This window comes from Budorcas taxicolor, chromosome 12 (genome assembly GCF_023091745.1).
Source record: "Budorcas taxicolor isolate Tak-1 chromosome 12, Takin1.1, whole genome shotgun sequence".
NCBI classification, from domain to species: domain Eukaryota; kingdom Metazoa; phylum Chordata; class Mammalia; order Artiodactyla; family Bovidae; genus Budorcas; species Budorcas taxicolor.
In genome coordinates, this window is record NC_068921.1 from 16,513,223 (window position 1) to 16,537,423 (window position 24,201).

The 24,201-nt window shown below is 41.1% G+C and overlaps 1 protein-coding gene across 1 annotated transcript in view; it reads left to right on the plus strand.

The window, feature by feature from the left end:
• The first annotated feature begins 15,297 nt into the window (after positions 1–15,297).
• LRRC63 (leucine rich repeat containing 63) overlaps positions 15,298–24,201 on the plus strand; it is a 29,599-nt gene continuing 20,695 nt past the window's right edge. The window contains exons 1-3 of the mRNA XM_052650364.1: positions 15,298–15,391; positions 21,917–22,594; positions 23,026–23,094. Of these exons, the coding sequence (XP_052506324.1) occupies positions 15,298–15,391; positions 21,917–22,594; positions 23,026–23,094 (841 nt within the window). The remainder of the gene's footprint in view (positions 15,392–21,916; positions 22,595–23,025; positions 23,095–24,201) is intronic.

Sequence of the window (24,201 nt, forward strand, 5' to 3'; positions counted from 1 at the left end):
TGGAGATGGTACTCAAACCATGCTTGTTTGGCTTTGGGGCCCAAATATATATAATATCTCATCTTAAATAGCTGTGGTAGATAAACTGGGTACATTAGGTATACACACACATGCACACACACACACAGATCCCTTCAAAATCACCAGGGGGAACAGTAAATACTAAAATATAAATGTAGGCAAGACACTAGAAGAAGTCATTTATAATAGAAAACATTTAGTAATAAACAGAGAAAAAGATGTTTAAGGTCATTAACAATCATATGCTAATTAAAATAAGATGTTACTTCCCACCTATTAGAGTAGCAAAGATTAACAAATTGATGAATTCCCAGGATCAGTTAGACTGAAGGAAAATAAATATTCTTACATACAACTGGTGGGTGCTTAAATCAAGACTTCTAGAAGATAAATAGGGAATACGTAACATGAAAAAAAATTCTCAAATTTTTGAGAGAACAGTAAGGTTATAAAATAGCAATGGGGCAGAATATTTTAAAATTTAAAAAAATATATATATGTGTGTGTACATGTATATAAAATACTTTTAATTATGTCAGTTCAGTTCAGTCGCTCAGTCATGTCCCACTCTTTGTGACCCCATGAATCACAGCAGACCAGGCCTCCCTGTCCATCACCATCTCCCGGAGTTCACTCAGACTCACGTCCATCGAGTCCGTGATGCCATCCAGCCATCTCATCCTCGGTCGTCCCCTTCTCCTCCTTCCCCCAATCCCTCCCAGCATCAGAGTCTTTTCCAACGAGTCAACTCTTCGCATGAGGTGGCCAAAGTACTGGAGTTTCAGCTTTAGCATCATTCCTTCCAAAGAAATCCCAGGGCTGATCTCCTTCAGAATGGACTGGTTGGATCTCCTTGCGGTCCAAGGGACTCTCAAGAATCTTCTCCAACACCACAGTTCAAAAGCATCAATTCTTCGGCACTCAGCTTTCTTCACAACTCTCACATCCATACATGACCACTGGAAAAACCATAGCCTTGACTAGACGGACCTTTGTTGGCAAAGTAATTATATACATCATATCAAACTGTTAACAGTAGTTATTGCTATTTGAAAGAATTACAGGAAATTTTTCTTCTCTCTTTTTTAATCTGTATAATTGATTTTTTGGCAATAAACATACATTAATTTCATGACTCCTGAGCCTGAAAAATCAAAGTCTGGGATTGGAAAGAGTAAAGTAGGTCTGTACTGTCCCATAAGATGGCTGAGATAAAATATCAGGTGTAAAAAATTAAGTTACCAAATACTATAGATAATATAATCTCTTTACATAAAAGTTATTTATTATATACATCATATATATATATATAAATTCTAGACTATTACACACCAAACATTTAGGATTGGGGAGAAGACAGAGAAGACATTTATTTTCTATCCTTCTGTATTATTTTTTCCCAGTAAGCATTAATCAGTTTGTAATTAAAACATTCAATTAAAAATATGAAAGTTGGAAGAGCTGCTGATCAAAATCCATAAAGCAGACACATATTTTTGTTCATTAAATCACAGAAATATCAAACTCAAGTGCTTCCATCCACCAAAGCTTAACAGATGTTATTTAATGGCAAATAACATTACCCAGTCTAATACCTGAAAATCAAATAGATTTATAGACATTCTTACTCTAAGACTAGCATATGGAAATATACCAATATTGGTATAACTGTATTGAATATTGGAAAATACTGGTCAATGCTGGAAAGTATTAACATATTCAATAATTATTTAGCTATGCATGCTAATTGGGGATTCCCCAAAGGCTCAGCAGTAAATAATTCGCCTGTGATGCAGAAGACACAGGACACTCAGGTTCAATCCCTGGGTTGGGAAGATCCCTTGGAGGAGGGCATGGCAACCCACTCCAGTATTCTTGCCTGGAGAATCCTATGGACAGAGGAGCCTGGTGGGCTACAGTCCATAGCGTAGCAAAGAGTTGGACACAACTGAAGTGACTGACCATCCACACACACACCGATTGATTAGTTGATCAATAACAGCTCATGAATGTAAATTAGTCATAGAACCTCAGAGCATGAATATGGAAGGCGGCTTAGAGGTGAGGAAACAGGTTCTCAGAAGAAGACCATGGGAGGCAGTAATAGCCCCCTGAGTCCCAGTTCAGGTTTAGAAAATTTCTAGATGGATAACACAGACGACAACCATCCCTACAGCTCTAATGGCTCTTCCTATGGAGCCTGAGGATGGAGCCCTCCTAGAGTGACTCAGTAAAGGTATTTCTTATTTCACCATCGATCGCACATTCAACAAACATACCCATTGTTTAAAAACCAATGTATAAAACCCTATAAAGGGCAATTTACTGTTTTAGGAGACAGGATGTTGATCTTATCTCTGATTGGGGCTGTGGTACCTCCAACTTCCTGTGCTTCACCCAGACCCCATCAAAAGCCTGTCCTTTCCTAGAGAGGTATTATGAGGCACCTGGCAGAGAGGTGCCTGTTCATCTTTGTGCAGATGTTCCTGGAGGGCAGAGGTCATCTGGGGGAGTCCTAGAGGTCAAGCAGGAGACACAGTCCTCACTTGCATTTCAACCAAAGTCCTTCCCCTCTGAGGCTGCTTCATCCTCCAGCCACAAATGGTTAACTCAGAAAAATTCTGACCTCTTCATAGACATACCATTCACTACTAGAGCAAGTTCTTGAAGCATTCGCTGTTCTGTTTCCACATGTTATAGAAAACACTTCTCTTTGAAAATGACTTTTTCCTCTTGAAAATAATATATAAGTAAAATACTTTTTTTTTTTCTTTTGCCAGACTACATGCCTTGTGGGATCTTAGTTCCCTGACCAGGGATTGAACTTCTATCCCCTGCAGTGGAAGTGTAGAGTTTTAACCACTGGATCACCATGGAATTCCCAAAAGACATGTATTAAAAACACTTTGGACCAAGTCTAGTCCTCAGGTGTGGGTCTAAAAATCACAGCTGCTCTAATTCATTACAGCTCCTCTTACAGCTCACAGGACGAGATTAGCAAAACCGGTCCTTCTTGTTCCTAACGAAATAATTCCTACCGTGCAATGGAGTTGTTACACACGTGGTTCCACTTTCAATCACTGTGGTCTATCACCTCAGCTTCTCACTGACCCCATCTCCCTTCACTGGGGACATCAAATGCCTCACAACTATGTGCTGAGAAGAAGCAGAGAGCAAAAGTGAGGAGATGTTTTTTTCTCCTCCCCAAAGGAATCACTTCAGCAAAGTGATACGCAAAGGTACAAATCCTCTGGAAGCAATCCTTTTCAATGTAGGGAGTCTGGGTTTGGGAAGTGGGGGTTGGGGAAGAAGGGGATGGTCTGGTTTCCTTAGATGTTGCTGGAAGAAGAGGTGACTAAAGGTATCTCGGGATGGGTCTGATACAGGTGGTTTGGGGAGCGACAGGGGTGTGGGGTTCCTGGGTACAAGGGAAGTACCCCACCAGAAATGGCATGCAAGGTCTCCATAACACAGGACAAGGTACCCTCTAACGAGAAGCAGGAGCGCAGACTTACTCTCATGCTATTTGGTGGTTTGCTGAAAATCTCTTGTAGTTACGGAACCCCTTCTCTAAAGCAAGTCTTAAGCAGAGCCATATATTAACATGTCAAACAGATTAAAAGGGTAGTTTCTGTGCTTGGAACTGCAGTGGAGGGAAGAATAAAGCTCCCTAATCTGTCTTCCCTAAAGCCCCTGAACAGAGCTGGACACCGTATGTCTCCCATTGGAGGGTATTGGTTCACCTGGAATAACTGGCAGAGGAAATGAAGGAACAGGGTGAGGAAAGAAGCTACGTCCTGGGACTCATGGATTTCAATCCTGATAAAATGTTCGACATCAAAACTTCTGGGAGCTAAGATCCCATGTGCCTTACCGCCAACAAACCAAAGCATAGAAGCAATATTATAACAAATTCAACAGAGACTTTAAAAACGGTCCACATCCAAAAAAAAAAATCTTTAAAAGAAAGCATAAAGGTGGGGTGATTGAGACTGTTGTAAACCTTAAACTGTCAAAAGCAAACTAAACTTGCCGTGTGATACTGAAACAGAAGGGATGCTTCTGTGTGACCAGTCGTGGTGTAACAAGTGAAAAGTTCCTCACCAACACAGAACATATCAAGCACTATGACAGGTCCAGGCAACCGGTGCTCTTCCCTACCCACGGTCCCTGCACACAATTTAAGCCACGCAACACTTAGGACAGACGGCATAACATGGCTTCACTGGTGGCTCAGGGGTAAAGTAATCCTGCCAGTGCAAGAGACGTGAGTACGACCCCTGGGTCAGGAAGGTCCCCTGGAGAAGGAAATGGCAACCCACTCCAGTATTCCTGCCTGGAGAATTCCATGGACAGAGGAGCCTGGCGGGCTGCAATCCATGGGATCGCAAAAGAATCCGATACAACTTGACGACTAACCAACACCACCACTTAGGACCAAGGGCATAAAACAGAACGATAGGTTTGAAAAACGAATCCACCATACTTACTGTTTAAGATCATAAATTGCTACTTGCCTTAGAATGAAGAGTAAGCTCATTACAAAGCATTTCTGCTCACCTACAGCTCTAAATGCTAGAGGTCTTTTTTGAGGACTGAACCAAGACCAAGGAACTTCTACACCTCATGGGAACTGCATGTGACTTTGAAGTTTGGTATTAAACCCTAGAAGGTCCCAAGGAATCAGTAGATTGTTTTCCCAAAGTCTGGAGCACACATTAGGTTAAAAAAAAAAAAAAAACAGAAAAATATATGCTTTCAGGACATCCTTCCCTCTAGCAATTCCAAAGAGGGTCACTCTGCAGCTCTTTGGGCTTTTCCACTTTTGTCTGGCTCGCCAGCTGGCCTGGAGGACATGGAGAACAAGGCAGCTTTCATCTCTGGGTCACTGGTTGACACTCATCATGGATTAGGTCCAGTTCCATCCATGCGGATGGCAACTCACGGACTCAACTCACCTGAACGACACGGGTCAAGGCACGCCACTGCTAGGACATTGTCAGGCACGAGCTGTCCCATGGTTGCTCCACAGCCCAGAGGGGTATACAGACCAATGACAGAACAGAGGGCCCTGCCTGGAGCATTTGTTAACAATCTAACTGCATACCTCTTTCACCAACATATCAGAGATGTTAGCACACCAAGAGTGATATTTTATGGATAAATGCCCAGGAGTCACCCTTGAACCCTCCAAATAACTTCAGTTAACATCAACTATAATCACATAAAGCAGGGACAACACAGACGGGAAACCTGAGCCATTTGTTTTTAATCACTAGCATCTAATGAGAACTCAGCTCTACCCTGCAAGAACTTAAGTCCTTGACCCAGTTCTCTCTTTAAATCCCCACAATATGCTGAGTCAGGTACCATTTTACCCCAATTTCACAGGTGAAGAAACCACAGGAGCTTAGAGGGGTTGAGTAGCTGGATCAAGGGCACAGAGTTATCAAGCAGCGGCCAGGGATCTGAACCCAGCAGAGCTGAGCTATGCTGCTTTTGGTTGACACTTGGTGCAAATAACAGAATTTTCAATTAACATGAGAACTCTGGGGTAAGATACAACATAAAATTAACACTTAGACGAGTCCCTTCCACATGGTAAGTAACCACCATTGACATTTCATTACTCACAGAATGAAAGACAATGCTTAGTCAACTTAACTTTAAGGAAAACAAATATTATTTACCTTTTTCTGGTGAAGGACACAATCATACAACATATACAGATGCCTAATATCCTTGGAAGGGCTTCCCAGGTGGCTCAGTGGTAAAGAATCTGCATGCCAATACCGGAACAATAGGAAACATGGGTTTGCTCCCTGGGTCAGGAAGATTCCCTGGAGAAGGAAATGGCAACCCACTCCAGTATTCTTGTCTGGAGAATCCCGTGGACAGAGGAGCCTGGCAGGCTACAGTCCACGGGGTTGCAAAGAGTCAGGCACGACTGAGCATGCGTGCAACACATGCACGCATGCGCAATATCACCAGGTCACAGTCTAAAACAATCACTGAAACTAAGGAAATACAGAAGTATTTCTGAGTATTCCAGGTAGTGTGACTAAATAACATTATTCTACCTGACCAACGTAATAAAAAATGTTTAAAAATTTAAAAACTTCAAGTTGTCGTAACTATATATAAATAAAGCCTCTGAAAAGATTTAAAATGTCATTTTAATGTCTAAAATTATAAAGCTTCCCAATGAATCACCTGTTGTTTTCATAAAGTTTAAAGTTGAGCACCTAGCAAAGAGCTTTACGCATAATTTCCAATAAATCATTCTGGAATGAATGGCTGAATTCATGAATGTGCTTTTAAAACAGATAGACATTGTTCTTTCATTATGTTAGGGATTTTTTTTTTTAATTCTGTGATGCAGGTTGTATGACCTTCCCTTATTAATAATTTTTTTTGGAAAAAAAAAATCCCAGGACTATCATCCTGAAAGACAACAAGAAAAAACTAAATAACTGGTTAAAAATTAATTAGGAACAGAAATGAAGGTTTGCTTGTGCAACAAGATGTGTTTGTGTTTGTGTTAGTCGTTCAGTCGTGTCCAACTCTTTGCAACCCCATGGACTGCAGCCCACCAGGCTCCTCCATCCATGGGATTTTCTGGAAAAGAATACTGGAGTGGGTTGCCATTTCCTTCTTTAGGGGATCTTCCCCATCCAGGAATCGAACCCAGGTCTCCCGCATTGCAAGCAGACTCTTTACCATGAGATAGAAGAGGTATAAAAAAGCTACTTTAAAATATCTTTATTAACATTTAAGAAAATACAAAATGGTTCTGTATGAAGCAGAATGAAAGAACATGAAACAAAAGTATATGTTTAAGCCACTGTGACTGATAAAAAGAGTAAAGACATTTTTTAGTATATATATATAACTCAGGTCAAGAAAATACCTCTTTCTCAAAAGCGTTTTTGTGCCTTGGCTTACCTTGGAGACTTAATGGTTTACCCAATGTGCTCTCAAAATTAACTATTCATTTTTAAAAAGAACGTCTAAGAATTAACATGAGCATAAACATAAAAATCACTGCCATTATTTCCATAAAGTAAAATGCTAAATTAAATTTACACTGACCAAACTATTCCAGAAACCTCCAATCCTTTTAAAAAGGAAAACAAATTAACAGAGCCTTATACAGAAAACAGAAAATTTCTACCAACAGTTTCTACATCATTCCAACAAAGCTGAGTCCTTTCACCAATAGCAAATCTGAGATCCTCCAAGTATCCCCCACTCATTAGAAAATCAATAGCACTACCTGCAGGGTGTACAAGGTTGCCTGTGCATAAGGCTTTTATCTCATTTTTAGCAACATTTTTAAAGAAATGCAGGATGTACACAACCTTGGCACTCACCATCACCGTGGCCTCCTGAACACAATCTGTTAAAAGTGTTGTGGTTCAGTTTGTCAAGCTTCATCGCACAGTTCTGCCAAATTGCAAAGCTAATGGGACAATCAAAAGGCTGCCTGTACTGTACATCAGGTAAAGGAAGCCTTTAAACTCAAAGAGGGAGTTGTATTATTTAAAGAGACATGACTATTTCAACAAAAACAAGGAGAAAAAGGAGATTGAGGTAGCAATACTCTCCAAAAAATTTTTTTAATTAATAAATTAAGTAAAAATAATAAAAGAACCCAAACTGAATGTAATGTGTACTTTCTAAATCAGACCTGCACTTGTACATCATTTCCATAGATAAAGCATATAATTTGTGTTAGAAAAACTGATATATATGTGTGTATATATATATACATACATATAAAACCAAGCCATGAATTTAATTTTCATAATCACAATCTCATTTGCCTAAACATTGCATCCTAAATAACAGAAGTAGGAAGCAATGGAAGACAAAATATTCACACCTCTGGAGGTTACATATTAATCAGCCCTAGTTTCTGCCTGGTATTTGCTAGAAGAAATCTGCAGGCAATGAAGCCTAATGCCTGATTCCATGTGTGACAAAGCGTTTTTTAAAAAACTACTGATAGCATATCGCTTTGATTTTTGACTATGCAATCCTAAGCATAAATTTCAAAGGCCAAGCACTGGTGGGTGAAACTTAATGTCACAAGTTCTTGCAGTTCGAACAACTTTTATGAGGACAGAGAGGGAAAAAAAGTGAAAGTGTTAGTCTCTCAGTCAAGTCCAACTCTTTGCGACCCCATGGACTCTAGCCCGACAGCTCGTCTGCCCATGAGATTCTCCAGGCAAGAATACTGGAGTGGGTAGCCATTCCCTTCTCCAGGGGATCTTCCTGACCCAGGGATGGAACCCATATCTCCTGCATTGCAGGCAGATTCTTTACTATCTGAAGCACCAGGGAAGCCCCAAGAGGATAGAAACCCGACTCTATCTATTGGAACATAAACCTTTTTTATGGGTAAAAATATAAACATCTTTCACACTTACAAAATATGCACAACACATATTACTTGAGACAAATTTAGCAAATCAGATTTGCTTGTCAACTCTCTCATCTTGCTGAGAAGCTAATTCATCTATGCAGTGGACACAGACAAAAATGGAATAAATTCATGGTCTGGGGCAGCAGTGTAATCGGGACATAGCCATTTCAAAATTAAAAGAAACCACATGCAAAGGAAAACAAGGTGCAGAATATTTCCCAGAATCTGATTAAATACTTTTTTACTTTTCCACTTTTTTAAATTGACTGTTTAAAAATATATGCTTGTTCCTACAGAGAAAAAGGAAGAGTGGTTAGGGGGTAAATCTTGAAAGATCCCTAAAGTTACAAAGATTTACACACAAGTCTCATCTTCCAACAGCTGTTACTAAAGTTCCTACATTTATGAAATAAAGCACAACAAAACACAAGACTGGAAGGAAACTCCATCTACTTTACTTTCTGAGTTGGGATTCACACACCTACCTAATGAATTTTCTCTCTCACACTTTCTCCCTCAAATCTCCAAAGAGACGTATGCACATACATGCAAACACACAAGGTGCATCGATCACTGTACAGACAGGTTCATCAACACCACGACACAGGACTCAAATCACGAAATGAATCAGGATAAATAACAAGGGCAGTGAGAAATGGGTTTCTTTCTAAGCCCGCTCGATCCTTTATGCCCTATTTCTTTCTACACGTTTCCTCTTCAGCGAAGAACTTTAAAGGATCAGGAAGACAAAACAGGTTGCATTAAAAGAAAAGAAACAGAATGCTCGCTATTCTGGAGCCCTGCAAAATCAGCCAGGCGACTAAGGCTGCGCAGAAGTGCAGGACGAAAGCCCACCAGCCCGGACCCTAGATACCCGAGCTAAGCATCTTGCAAGTGAGAAAAGTAAATACATGATAGTGGTCACTGTCATTAAGAATAAAAGCAGTAATAACGATTGTCACCACGGGGTTCCGTACAGCAGGTGCACGTGGAGCGGGCTTCTCCTGCAGTCCCGCACAGCGGCCGACGAAGGCTAGAGGGCTTCGCGCGCGCCGCCCGGTGGGGCGGGACCAGCTGAGCTGGGCTCCGCGGGCGGGTGCGCGCCCCGCCCGGCCCCGCCCTCCCCTCCTGCGCCTGCGCGCCCGGCAGACCGGACGTGGGTATTGGTTGCCAGGAGACTTGTCCGCTTGGCCCCACCTGGCCGGCGGGTGAAGGTGACCTGGGTTCTTTCTTTCGGGACAGCATCACGCCAGAAGACCTGCGACCTCACTTCACCTTACCCTGCCTCCGTTCCCAGGAAGAGGAGATTAAAAAAGGAAAAGCTGATTGTTTTGAAAAGCAGCTGATTGCCCTAAAGGATAGCATAGGGGTCCAACGTTTCCAAGCACCTCTTCCAAAAATAAGAACGGGAAATTACGAGCATCAAGGGGGATTCACTACCAGGGAGCAGATCGTGAGAGCTTGCGTGCCAAGTCATCTTTGGAGGGGTATTTGTGCTCCGGGGCGTACCCGTCTAGACTGTCAACGGAATAGCCATGTGCCAGGCTTTTTGATACTGTCCCGACGAAGCACACGATATTTGGTTCGATCTTCAGGCATCATTTCTAAACAGTACTAATCGGGACTGGGATTGTAGAAAATCTCATTATATTGAAGGCGTTTTATTTGGGGGTTAAATAGTTATGGCCCAACTGTAGTGACTGACTTTAAAATAAGTCGTTATTACAGAAAGAAAACAACTTTTTCGTCAAGAGTTAGATATTGTGGATTTTCAGGGGCCATGGAGGGACTGCCTCACCTTTTTTGACGAAAAACTCTTCCCAAATTTATAAATTGATAACATTTTGGAGGTAGGAGAAAAAATGAGTGTCGTTTCTACCATTCTGGAAAAGCAGTATTTACTAGCTGAAATAACACTGCCAGACTGGATTTTTGGTTAACACGTGAAATTTTAAGATGGTCCTGATTGGTAATAGTCTATGTATTTTTAAATTTTGTGTTAATTATAAGACAAAATTTTATCTAGATTCTACAAGACTTAAGGAATTGTTTTTCTTACCCTCTTTTTCTTTTATAGAATTCTGCTTGGACTCAGTATAGTATTAGCACGGAATTGATTTTCATTAGGATTTAATCTGGATTCGAATGAATTTTTCAGCAGCAATTGAAACATATTCAAAAACTTTTAAGTTCTTCACCCATAGCTGTGACAAATAGTGCTTATTATTAAAATGCAAAAACACCCACAACTTCTTCGAAGACCTTTACCTCCAAATCTCCCTAAGCTGTCTTTATGTCAGAAGAAACTCCATGCAGGTATGTGTATTAGATATGTTATTAGCTTTTTTTGTTTTTCATAGAATTTTCTCAACCTGCACAGTTCAGCATCACAGTAAAGACACTCACTGGGGACTTCCCTGGTGGCCTAGTGGCTAAGACTCCAAGTTGATAATGCAGGGCCCCCAGGGTTTGATTCCTGGTTAGGGAACTAGACCCCACATGTTGCAGCAGCCAAATAAATAAATATAAATATAAAGACACTCACTAATGACTACAACTTACAGATTTTGGGGTAATATGGTAACATCTAATTCAAATTACAAATACAGTTGATTCTCATTTTTTGTGGATTCTGTAGGAGTGAATTTACCTAACTGCTAGAATCCATTTGTAATCCCCAACCCAGAACATTGTACTGTTTTGTCTTTTTAACTTCAAAATATACCATGAAGAACACCTTGGAGCAGTATATGGAGCTCTTCTCCTCCTATTTTATAGTAGTGAGCCTGTGTGCAGCGAGAGGGTGTATGTGGTAATTCTTGGATACAGCCAGGGCAGTGAAAGCATACATATTCCCAACGGTGGTGGGAAAGGATGCTGCTCTGCCTTCTTGTTTTAGCTCCCATAAACAACTGCCACCTTTCCGGTCTAAATAGTGCCATAATTTCTCAATTCTGTACTTTGGGTTGGTGATTTAATTGTCTAAAATAGCCCCCAAGTGTAGTACAAGAAGGCTATGATGTGCCTTCTGGAGAGAACATATGCTTTAGATAATCTTCCTTCAGGCCTGAGTTACAGTGTTGTTGGCTGAGAGTTCAGTGTTGATGAATCAACCATCTAAAGTGTCTTTAAATAGGAAGATATATAAAACAAGCTTGTGTGTATTGATTGGTTGCTGATAATGTTGAGATCAGAGGCTTGCAGGAACCTGACCCTGTATTTCCCCAAGAAGTAATAGCTCAGTGTTGGATAATTCAGTGCTTACTGAGACTAGAGAACAGAACTGCCCTGAATCATGAGAATTGACTGTATTTATAAGCACAGTGCTAAGAACTGGAGATATAATATTGAGTAAAACAAACCCTGCCAATTCTCTTTATTAGTTACCCTTTGGTGAGACACAACAATCATACAATTAAATGTAAAATTACCCTGTGATAAATGCTATGAAGTAAAGGAGAGCCACTTATGAGTATAACGTTATATAATACTCTTAATCCTCTATTTCTGTATATGGTATATATTGACTCCTTACTGATAAGCAATGATAAAATTAGCATACATCTTTTTCTTCCCCCTTTTCATTCTCTTCTATCACCTGATTTTAGTTGGTTATATAAATTATTTTAGTGTCAACATTTATAAGCATATTAAAAATGCTTAGTCTATAACTTGATGTACAGTGCTAAATCCTATTGATGCATGGTCATAAAAGATGTGTGAGTCAATACACCTATGTTATATATAATTTTCTTTCCCACATTTCCTACCTACTTTTGTTATATCATTTCTATATATTTCTACAGTGTTTTATATTTCTGCATTTATAATCTGTTGTATAATAGTAATACCCGCAGTTATATAGATATACTGCTCACTACCAATTCTTTGGCTGTAGTTTTCTATTTGTTTTTCTGTTGAAGTTCATCATCTGGCACAGAGTTTCTCACTATTGCCATTTTGAGCTGGATAATTCTTTTTGTGGTGGGGATGAGGGGTGGGGAGGGGGAGTGCAGGGATGGATCATCTTGCATCGGCAACTCGGATAGTTAGTGACCTTGACTATTATTAATCTTATGTCCCCAAAGGCTCTTGGCAGGGTACTTTGCATGTAATAGGCATTCAAAATACTTGTTGAATGAATGAATGAATAAATACCTAAAATGTCTGACGTACAATTTGTAAAAATGAGTAGTCAAGTGTTGAAATAAAATTGAAATAAATATGTACGATTTGTATACAATGCTAAATGCTGTAGAGAATTAATGACATAAATCTGGTCCCTGTCTTTCAGGACTTTTCAAGACCTTTAGTTAAACTCTATTGTATGTATTGATATGCATACAATGAGAACCTAAAATAACAATACAAAGCAGCATCGAATTTATGTCCAATTAATGGTACAGACAGCAGCAGTTCATAAATGTGAGAAACCCTGGGGCACCAATGGGACATGAGCTAAGGCTTGAGAAATTAGTAAAAGTGAAGTGAAATATGTTTAATTATAGAGGAGATTGGTATAGTTTTTGATGGCAGAAGAGTCTATTGGAAAAGTAGAATTTTAACATTCTAAAAGAAAAAAAATAGAAATAATGGAGAAATGTATCCAAAAATAGGGAAGTCTGAACTGAGAAACAGATATCATCTTCATTGGGCAGATTTCCCTAAGCACCTCTTCTCTTTGCATGCAGTCAGGGTACTTTCCTTTATGGTCCCAGAGTATCCCTGACCTACCCTCTGCTGACCTCTTATTCTCTAGTATAACTTTACCTGCCTAGTAGTATCGGTTGTTCAGTTGTGTCCGACTCTTTGCAACCCCATGGACCGTAGCCCGCCAGCCTCCTCTGTCCATAGGACTTCCCAGGCAAGAAGACTGGTTGTTTAGTCACTAAATAGTGTCCGACTATCTTCTGACCCCATGGACTGTATCCCTCCAGGCTCCTCTATCCATGGCATTTTCCAGGCAAGAATACTGGAGTGAGTTGCCATTTCGTTCTTCAGGGGATCTTCCTGACCCAGCGATCGAACTTGAGTCCACTGCATTGGCAGGCAGATTCTTTGCCACTGCGCCACCTGGGAAGCCTATTTTCTATATTAAATTGCAAGACCTTTGATGGCAGTAAGATTTCTGCTGTGTAATTGTACTCTCAGCACTATGTGTACAGCTAGCACATGTGAAAAAGTGAAAAAGTGTTTGTCTCTCAGTTGTATCCAACTCTTTGCAACCCCGTGGACTATAGCCCACCAGGCTCCTCTGTCCATGGGATTCTCCAGGCAAGAATATTGGAGTGGATAACCATTCCCTTTTCCAGGGTATCTTCCTGACCCAGGGATCGAACCCTGGTGTCCTACATTGCAGGTGGATTCTTTACTGTCTGAGGAGGTATTAAGTGTTTGTTGAGTTAATTAATGAGAACAATAAGTATGGATTGTGTTAATCAAGACAGGTGGATTGCATTGGGTTGGTAATATCTTACAGAAAAACCCTGAATTTTAGCCATCTAATACAAGGTTTAAGCTAGACTTTGAAAGAAGAAAATGATTTAAATTGGTTAGTAAGAGAAGGTGTTACACACTGTTTGATTAACAAAAAAAACCTCAGGTCTGCCTAAAAAAAGAACAGTATCAGAAAAGGAAAAGTGATCTAATCTAATAGGTAACTCAATCTAATAGGTAACTAATCTAAGCAATAATAATAACAATATATTAGGTGAGTATAGTACAGGGATAAGTGGAATGGATGACAGCAATTTTATATGGAATGGAGGGAAGAATTGGGACTACAATGTTAAATGATACTAACCATCGCCAATAAGCAGTGTAGTGTTTGTTGAAGGTAGACTTAGCCTCATTGTAAATATCTATTGCAAACTCTAGGGCAAGCATTTAAAATAATTTTATAAGTGTAACTGATATGCTAACAGAGGAATGAAACCAAAGGATAGAAACTGACTCATAAAATTCTCAACTAAAACCAGAAAAGACAGAAGAAGAACACAAGATTTTTAAAGAGATGGCACAGTAAATCAGCTGCAACAAATAGAAAACTTTACAAATGAGGCAGATGTTAAGTCAGCAATGTCAGTCATTTGTTAAAATGTGAATGGTCTAAGTATGCCAACTAAATGATAGAAACTATCACAGTAGATAAGAGACAAGAGCTAATTACATACTGTCTGCAAGAAACTCCCTTTAAATATAAAAATGAGTCAGTTCAGTCACTCAGTCATGTCCAACTTTTTGCGACTCCATGGACTGCAGCATGCCAGGCCTCCCTGTCCATCACCAACTCCTGGAGTTTACTCAGACTCATGTCCATTGAGTCGGTGATGCCATCCAACCATCTCATCCTCTGTCATCCCCTTCTCCTCCCGCCCTCAATCTTTCCCAGCATCAGGGTCTTTTCAAATGAGTCAGCTCTTCGCATCAGGTGGCCAAAGTTTTGGAGTTTCAGCTTCAGCATCAGTCCTTCCAATGAATGTTCAGGACTGATTTCCTTCAGGATGGACTGGTTGGATCTCCTTGCAGTCCAAGGGACTCTCAAGAGTCTTCTCCAACACCACAGTTCAAAAGCATCAATTCTTTGGTGCTCAGCTTTCTTTATAGTCCAACTCTCACATCCATACATGACCATTGGAAAAACCATAGCCTTAAGTAGACGGACCTTTGTTGACAAAGTAATGTCTCTGCTTTTTAGTATGCTGTCTAGGTTGGTCATAACTTGTCTTTCAAGGAGTAAGTGTCTTTCAATTTCCTGGCTGCAGTCACCCTCTGCAGTGATTTTGGAGCCTCCCAAAATAAAGTCTGACACTGTTTCCACTGTTTCCCCATCTATTTCCCATGAAGTGATGGAGCAGCGGATGCGCGGCACAGGAGTGGCCAAGAGGAGCTACCCCACATCCAAGATCAGGAGCGGCCAAGAGGAACTACCTCATGTCCGAGGTCAGGAGCAGCGGCTAAGAGGAGTTACCCAACGCCCAAGGTCAGGAGCAGCGGCCGAGAGGAGATACTCCACGTCCAAGGTCAGGAGCGGCAGCCATGAGGAGATACCCCACATCCAAGGTAAGGAGCAACGGCTGAGCTTTGCTGAAGCAGCCATGAAGAGACACCCTACATCCAAGGTAAGAGAAACCCAAGTAAGATGGTAGGTATTGAGAGGGGGCTTCAAAGGGCAGAGAGACTGAAACTACAATCACAGACAACTAGCCAATCTGATCACACGGACCACAGCCTTGTCTAACTCAATGAAACTAAGCCATGCCGTGTGGGGCCACCTGAGACGGGCGGGTCTGATAGAATGTGGCCCACTGGAGAAGGAAATGGCAAACCACTTCAGTATTCTTGCCTTGAGAACCCCATGAACACTATGAAAAGGAAAAATGATAGAATACTGAAAGAGGAACTCCCCAGGTTGGTAGGTATCCCAATATGCTACTGGAGATCAGCAGAGAAATAACTCCAGAAAAGAATGAAGGGATGGAGCCAAAGCAAAAACAATACCCAGTTGTGGATGTGACTGGTGATAGAAGCAAGGTCCGATGCTGTAAAAAGCAATATTGCATGGAACCGGAATATTAGGTGCATGAATCAAGGCAAATTGGAAATGGTCAAACAGAAGATGGCAAGAGTGAACATCGACATTTTAGGAATCAATGAACTAAGATGGACTGGAATGGGTGAATTTAACTCAGATGACCATTATAAGTACTACCGTGGGCAGGAATCCCTTAGAAGAAATGGAGTAGCCATCATGGTCAACAAAAGAGTATGAATGCAGTACTTGGATGCAATCTCAAAAACGACAGAATGATCTCTGTTCATTATGAAGGCAAACCATTCAATACCAAGATAATCCAAGTCTATGCCTCGGCCAGTAACTCTGAAGAAGTTGAAATTGAACAATTATATGAACACCTACAAGACCTTTTAGAACTAACACCCAAAAAAGATGCCCTTTTCACTATGGGGGACAGGAATGCAAAAGTAGGAATTCAAGAAACACCTGGAGTAACAGGCAAATTTGGCCTTGGAGTACAGAATGAAGCAGGGCAAAAGCTAATGGAGTTTTGCCAAGAGAACACACTGGTCATAGCAAACACCCCCTTCCAACAACACAACAGAAGACCCTACACATGGACATCACCACATGGTCAACACTGAATTCAGATTGATTACATTATTTGCAGCCAAAGATGGAGAAGCTCTATACAGTCAGCACAAACAAGATCAGGAGCTGACTGTGGCTCAGATCATGAACTCCTTGTTGCCAAATTCAGACTTAAATTGAAGAAAGTGGGGAAAACCACTAGACCATTCAGGTATAACCTAAATCAAATCTCTTATAACTATATAGTGGAAGTGAGAAATAAATTTAAGGCACTAGATCTGATAGACAGAGTGCCTGATGAACTATGGATGGAGGTTCGTGACATTGTACAGGAGACAGGGATCAAGACCATCCCCAAGAAAAAGAAATGCAGAAATGCAAAATGGCTTTCTAAGGAGGCCTTACAAATGGCTGTGAAAAGAAGAGAAGGGAAAAGCAAAGAAGAAAAGGAAAGGTATACCTATTTGAATGCAGATTTCCAAAGAATAGCAAGGAGAGATAAGAAAGCCTTCCTCAGTGATCAGTGCAAAGAAATAGAGGAAAACAATAGAATGGGCAAGACTAGAGATCTCTTCAAGAAAATTCAAGATACCAAGGGAACATTTCATGCAAAGATGGGCTCAATAAAGGACAGAAATGGTATGGACCTAACAGAAGCAGAAGATATTAAGAAGAGGTGGCAAGAATACATAGAAGGACTGTACAAAAAAGATCTTCACAACCCAGGTAATCACGATGGTGTGATCACTCACTTAAAGCCAGACATCTAGAATGTGAAGTGAAGTGAGCCTCAGGAAGCATCACTACGAACAAAGCTAGTGGAGGTGATGGAATTCCAGTTGAGCTCTTTCAAATCCTAAAGGATGATGCTGAGAAAGTGCTGCACTCAATATGTCAGCAAATTTGGAAAACTCAGCAGTGGCCACAAGACTAGAAAAGGTCTGTTTTCATTTCAGTCCCAAAGAAAGGCAATGCCAAAGAATGCTCAAACTACCACACAATTGCACTCATCTCACACTCTAGAAAAGTAATGCTCAAAATTCTCCAAGCCAGGCTTCAGCAATATGTGAACCATGAACTTCCAGATGTTCAAGCTGGTTTTAGAAAAGGCAGGGGAACCAGAGATCAAATGGCCAACATCCTCTGGCTTATCGAAAAGCAAGAGAGTTCCAGGAAAAACATCTATTTCTGCATTATTGCCTATGCCAAAGCCTTTGACTGTGTGGATCACAATAAACTGTGGAAAATTCTGAAAGAGATGGGAATCCCAGGCCACCTGAACCTGCCTCTTGAGAAACCTGTATGCAGGCCAAGACGCAACAGTTAGAACTGGACATGGAACAACAGACTGGTTCCAAATAGGAAAAGGGGTATGTCAAAGCTGTATGTTGTCACCATGCTTATTTAATTTATATGCAGAGTACATCATGAGAAATGCTTGGCTGGAAGAACCACAAGCTGGGATCAAGATTGCTGGGAGAAATATCAATAACCTCAGGTATGCAGATGACACCATCCTTATGGCAGAAAGTGAAGAAGAACTGAAGAGCCTCTTGATGAAAGTGAAAGAGGAGAGTGAAAAAGTTGGCTTAAAGCTCAACATTCAGAAAACGAAGATCATGGCATCTGGTCCCATCACTTCATGGGAAATAGATGGGGAAACAGTGGAAACAGTGGCTGACTTTATTTTGGGCTCCAAAATAACTGCAGATGATGATGGCAGCCATGAAATTAAAAGATGCTTACTCCTTGGATGGAAAGTTATGACCAACCTAGACAGCATATTAAAAAGCAGAGACATTACTTTGTCAACAAAGGTCCATGTAGTCAAGGCTATGGTTTGTCCAGTAGTCATGTATGGATATGAGAGTTGGACTATAAAGAAAGCTGAGCACCAAAGAATTGATGCTTTTGAATTGTGGTGTTGGAGAAGACTCTTGAGAGTCCCTTGGACTGCAAGGACATCCAACCATCCTAAAGGAGATCAGTCCTGGGTGTTCATTGGAAAGACTGATGTTGAAGCTGAAACTCCAGTATTTTGGCCACCTGATGCGAAGAGCTGACTCATTTGAAAAGACCCTGATGCAGGGAAATATTGAGGGCAGGAGGAGAAGGGGATGACGGAGGATGAGATGGTTGGATGGCATCACCAACTCAATGGACATGAGTTTGGGTGAACTCCAGGAGTTGGTGATGGACAGGGAGGCCTGGCGTGCTGCAGTTCATGGGGTCCCAAAAGGTCAGACATGACTGAGCGACTGAACAGAACTGATGGGACCGGATGCCATGATCTTAGTTTTCTGAATGTTGAGATTCAAGCCAACTTTTTCACTCTCCTCTTTCACTTTCATCAAGAGGCTCTTTAGTTCTTCTTCACTTTCTGCCATAAGGGTGGTGTCATCTGCATATCTGAGGTTATTGATATTTCTCCCAGTAATCTTGATTCCAGCTTGTGTTTCTTCCAGTCCAGAGTTTCTCATGATGTACTCTGCATAGAAGTTAAATAAGCAGGGTGACAAAATACAGCCTTGATGTACTCCTTTTCCTATTTGGAACCAGTCTGTTGTTCCATGTCCAGATTAACTGTTGTTTCCTGACCTGCATACAGATTTCTCAGGAGGCAGGTCAAGTGGTCTGGGATTCCCATCTCTTTCAGAATTTTCCACAGTTTATTGTGATCCACACAGTCAAAGGCTTTGGCATAGTCAATAATGCAGAAATAGATGTTTTTCCTGGAACTCTCTTGCTTTTTCAATGATCCAGCAGATGTTGGCCATTTGATCTCTGGTTCCCCTGCCTTTTCTAAAACCAGCTTGAACATCTGGAAGTTCATGGTTCACGTATTGCTGAAGCCTGGCTTGGAGAATTTTGAGCATTACTTTTCTAGAGTGTGAGATGAGTGCAATTGTGTGGTAGTTTGAGCATTCTTTGGCATTGCCTTTCTTTGGGACTGGAATGAAAACAGACCTTTTCCAGTCTTGTGGCCACTGCTGAGTTTTCCAAATTTGCTGACATATTGAGTGCAGCACTTTCTCAGCATCATCCTTTAGGATTTGAAAGAGCTCAACTGGAATTCCATCACCTCCACTAGCTTTGTTTGTAGTGATGCTTCCTAAGGCCCACTTGACTTCACATTCCAGGATGTCTGGCTCTAGGTGAGTGATCACACCATCGTGATTATCTGGGTTGTGAAGATCTTTTTTGTACAGTCCTTCTATGTATTCTTGCCACCTCTTCTTAATATCTTCTGCTTCTGTTAGGTCCATACCATTTCTGTCCTTTATTGAGCCCATCTTTGCATGAAATGTTCCCTTGGTATCTCTAATTTTCTTGAAGAGATCTCTAGTCTTGCCCATTCTATTGTTTTCCTCCATTTCTTTGCACTGATCACTGAGGAAGGCTTTCTTATCTCTCCTTGCTATTCTTTGGAACTCTGCATTCGAATGGGTATATCTTAGGGACAGAGAAAGATACTCATACTAACACTAATCAAAAGAATGCTGGAGTATCTATGTTTATTGGCTTAAAAAAAAAAAGTATTTATTCATTTGTCCGCAAGTTGCAGAGTGCAGGATGTAGCTCCCTGATCACCGATCAGACCTGGTCCCCCTATCTTGAGAGCCCAGAGTCCTAGCCAGTGGACCACTAGGGAAGTCCTAGCTTCTTTTCTTATTTGTTGAATTTAAGAGCTCTTTATTTGGATACAAGCCCTTTATCAGATGTGACATCTCTCTCCCAAGGCTTTTCTAGTCACTTTCATCTATTAGCCTCGTCTCATTTTTAGATATTAAACCACAGTGAAGTGAAGTCGCTCAGTCGTGTCCACCTCTTTGTGACCCCATGGACTGTAGCCTCCCAGGCTCCTCTTGTGGGATTTTCCTCCTCCATGGGATTTTCCAGGGAATAGTACTGGAGTGGATTGCCATTTCCTTCTCCAGGAGATCTTCCTTACCCAGGGATCGAACCCGGGTCTCCCGCATTGTAGACAGACGCTTTACTGTCTGAGCCATCAGGGAAATCCTATTAAACCACAAGTCCAATCTAAATCGATATTTTCATCTTGCATGCGGTTAAGCCTTGGCCTTTCACTCAACTCAGACTAGGTCTGCTAATTTTTATACAAGCCCAGAGAAATACCTTGTTCTTTTGCTTCTCTTGCCTCACTCGTAATTTCTGGTATTTTCATAGGTGGGGGCTATGGGTGAGGAAGAGTTAAGGAGTTAAGAGTGAAGGTGACCATCAGTCCTGAGTCTCTGCACTGCTCCCCCTCCCCCCCACCAAATGCCAGGGGGTAGAGGTCAAGTAGATTTAAGGATTCTCTTGTCTTCTGCAGTTGGGATACAGCACTAGAAGGGCCGAATCATTTTTATTACTCCGTGGGTGTATGAGGGTGGGGAAACCATGGTAGGGAGTGGTGAGATATTATTTTCTCCTTGTGGCATACACTTCTGTTCTCTATAGATGATTTAGACCCTAACTTGGTTGGAAGTGGGGATAAATCCTTCTTTCACACACCATAAGGAGAGGAAGATCAGGAAAACACAAAACACTCCAAGAGCTCTACTCAGAGAAAATCCCCTCTACAAATACAGATCAGCCTCTTGCCATCTCTCATGTATGAACAACAGAGTTGGACTTGCTTTGGCCATCTCTTTGGCCAAATCTTGCCTTAATGAATCTATTATCTCATTAGAATACTGAAGTCCTCATCATTTATTGTGCTCAACTGAGACAATAGACAAAAACGTCGTTTAACATTCCAGCACATCAGAAAGAGAAAGCATAATACGATGTAGTGAAGTCCCTAAGAATGCAGGCACATTGCATTTTCTGGACCTAAGAGAGAAAAGAATACTTCTGGTTGTAACCCGGATGAACCTGTGGTACCTTTAGCCAGTATCAGGATGCTATCATGCTCAAAAGACACCTTGGTCTGACATCTGGCTTGGAAAAGAAATGTAAATCCTTCCTCAAAGAAGTTACAAATGAGGAAGAGAGAATGATAAATAATAAACAGCCCAACTTCAAATCATTTTAACTTTCTATATTGCCAGAGATTTTAGTGGCAACTGTTCAAAAATCTCCCTTTATGTCATGCTCTTCATCCATTCTATTCTTCCAAGAATAGCTCCATACTCTAACACAGTTTAGCCTTTTCAGTTCTCCAGTTGTTCACTCAAACTTTATCCCTGTTAGCTAAACAGAAGTCCTGATAATTGAGTGAGTATATACCGAAACATCTTAAGAAGGTGAGGGAGGGTGAGTGGATGAAAAAAGCTATGAATGCTAATACATTAATAGTTTTTCTCCTGACACCTTGATAAACATAATCTAATTCTGCTTTCTTTTTTCTGGTTTAGTTGGGACTGGTGAAACTAGCCTACCACGTGTACACTTCATCCAAGAAAAAACCGCTTCATTTGAAAGAGATAAAACTAGTTTTCCTGTCGTTCCAAGGGATCGAGCACAAACCCCTGTCAGTATTCAAAACCTCTTCCTCGATCATCATGTGCAACGGAGAGTGATGACTGTTTCAACAACTAAAAAGTCTTCTAAGCACGTCTATTGGCACATTCCAGAGACTGCTACTGGTTCCATATTTTTCCCCAGGTGTCGTTCAGCTTCGGCTCGGGTTTTTGGGAAAGAAGTAAGCAAAATGGAAGGTGCAGAGAAATCAGAAGGGCCATTAAAAATACAAAACATTTACACCAGCATTTTAAAAGACATTCTGATTCTCTCTTCGGAGTTCTCCAGAGTTCCAAGTGCCACTCCTTCAGTGCCTAGTCCCAAGCTCAAAGAGGTTCACTCTGAGCACTTTTTACAAGAGGGCAACATCTATACTTTTAAGCAGCCCCTGTTGCGTTTAAGCTCAACAGTGCCGATCCCTGTACCGAGGACCACGCCTGTGAAAGCCGCGAGTCAGTGGTCTGGCCGTGTACACAGCCGAACGGTGACACTCACTATTACTGATTTCCCAGGTCCCACGCTCATACCGTCACCAGTTTTACCGAGGAAGCCTCTAAGACAGTCTGTGATAGGTAAATCCAGTCTGGAGATGGTCTGTAATAATGGGGTCAAGTAGCGCAAAGGCAGCACATGGTGGTTCCTCCTTGGGTTTGCAGGATAGAATGGTGGGATTCCTTTTCGCCTGTATGCTTAATAGATGGGGCAGAATGCAGTGACAGAAATCCTCACCTTGCATGTCTGCCAAGGACAGACTGGAAACTCCACCCCCGACGGTGGTGATGGGAACCAGATAAAGCCTTTCAAAGGATCAGAGAAGCTCATAAAAAGGAGCAGTAGGAATGAAAATGGGCCTCCATAAGGTGGTTTTGATGAACTCTAGAAGCAGAATGCCAGTGCAGATGGATGCCTTCCTGGGTGCATTTTTTTTTTCCACGGATAACCCATCCTCAACATGAAATTTCATGCACATCTAACCATGGGCCTATTTTAATTTTTTTTCTAGAAAGCCGTGTAACAGAACATGAACATATAGAAACTGTCCCAACGCAAAGCATGCTGAGCCTACATGAAGGTAAATAGGTCTATATTGTTCTTTAAAAAATTATATGTATGATTCTCTCACCATGGAAGTATTTGTGATTTTGTGCATTTGTGTATATGTGTGTGATTCACACATATGTCACACCTCATTATCATTTCCTTAAACTATTTACTCAGCAACTTTTTTTTTTTTTAATTTATTTGGCTGCACCGGGTCTTGGGGGCAGCATGCAGGATCTTTAGTTACAGCATGTGGAGTCTAGTCCCCTGACCAGGGATCGAATCCGGGCCCTCTGTATTTGAAACACAGTCTTTACTACTGGACCACTACAGAAATCCCCAGCTACTATTTTTAAAGTGCTGACTATAAACCCAACTTTGTATTGATGTTGGGATCATAAAAGCTAGAGTATTCTTAATCTGGGTGGGAAAGACTGATATGGCATCATGATAGCTTCTTGCCATGTGCCAGCACTGTTTTAAGTGTTTTGACCTTAGTTACCGGGCAGAAACAAATGAAAACTCACGTTTAAAGAAAGATTACTTCATCCTACACCTCACATTATTTCTATAAACAATTTCACAAATAATGTGTAGTTAACAGTTCACAGTTTTCAGGTACACAAAGAAAGACAAAATGAATGGGAGCTAGCAGAAAGAATAAGCAGAAGAAACAGACCCACGGGTGTTAAGGGTGTTGGGGGTTTCTAAACTGGGTGCGCGCTGGACGACGCACTAAGGAACACAGCAGGAAACATCGGCTGAGACGCTAACTAAGTGAGCATGAATTTTACCAGTTGCACAGGAGACAATTCTTAAAGTTTTCAAGCTCTGTTGAAGTGGAAGGGCTTTGGTAAGCTTTCAGTTGAAGACCCAGAGGACCCATGCCTTGGGAATAAGAATGGTGTTTGAGGAGAAAGGACAAAACTAAAATAGGTTATCCCCTACAAAACTCAAAACCAATCCTTGATAAATCACAGTGATAATTCCTGTCCAGTCAAAGAAAACCTAGAGACAGAAAATATTATCCAGACCCTTTAAAATTGTTATCCAGCATGTCCAGCTTTAAATTGTAAAATCACAATTTTTTTTTCAACATCCTAAAAATAGGATAAAATGTGGTTTTATCCTACTACTA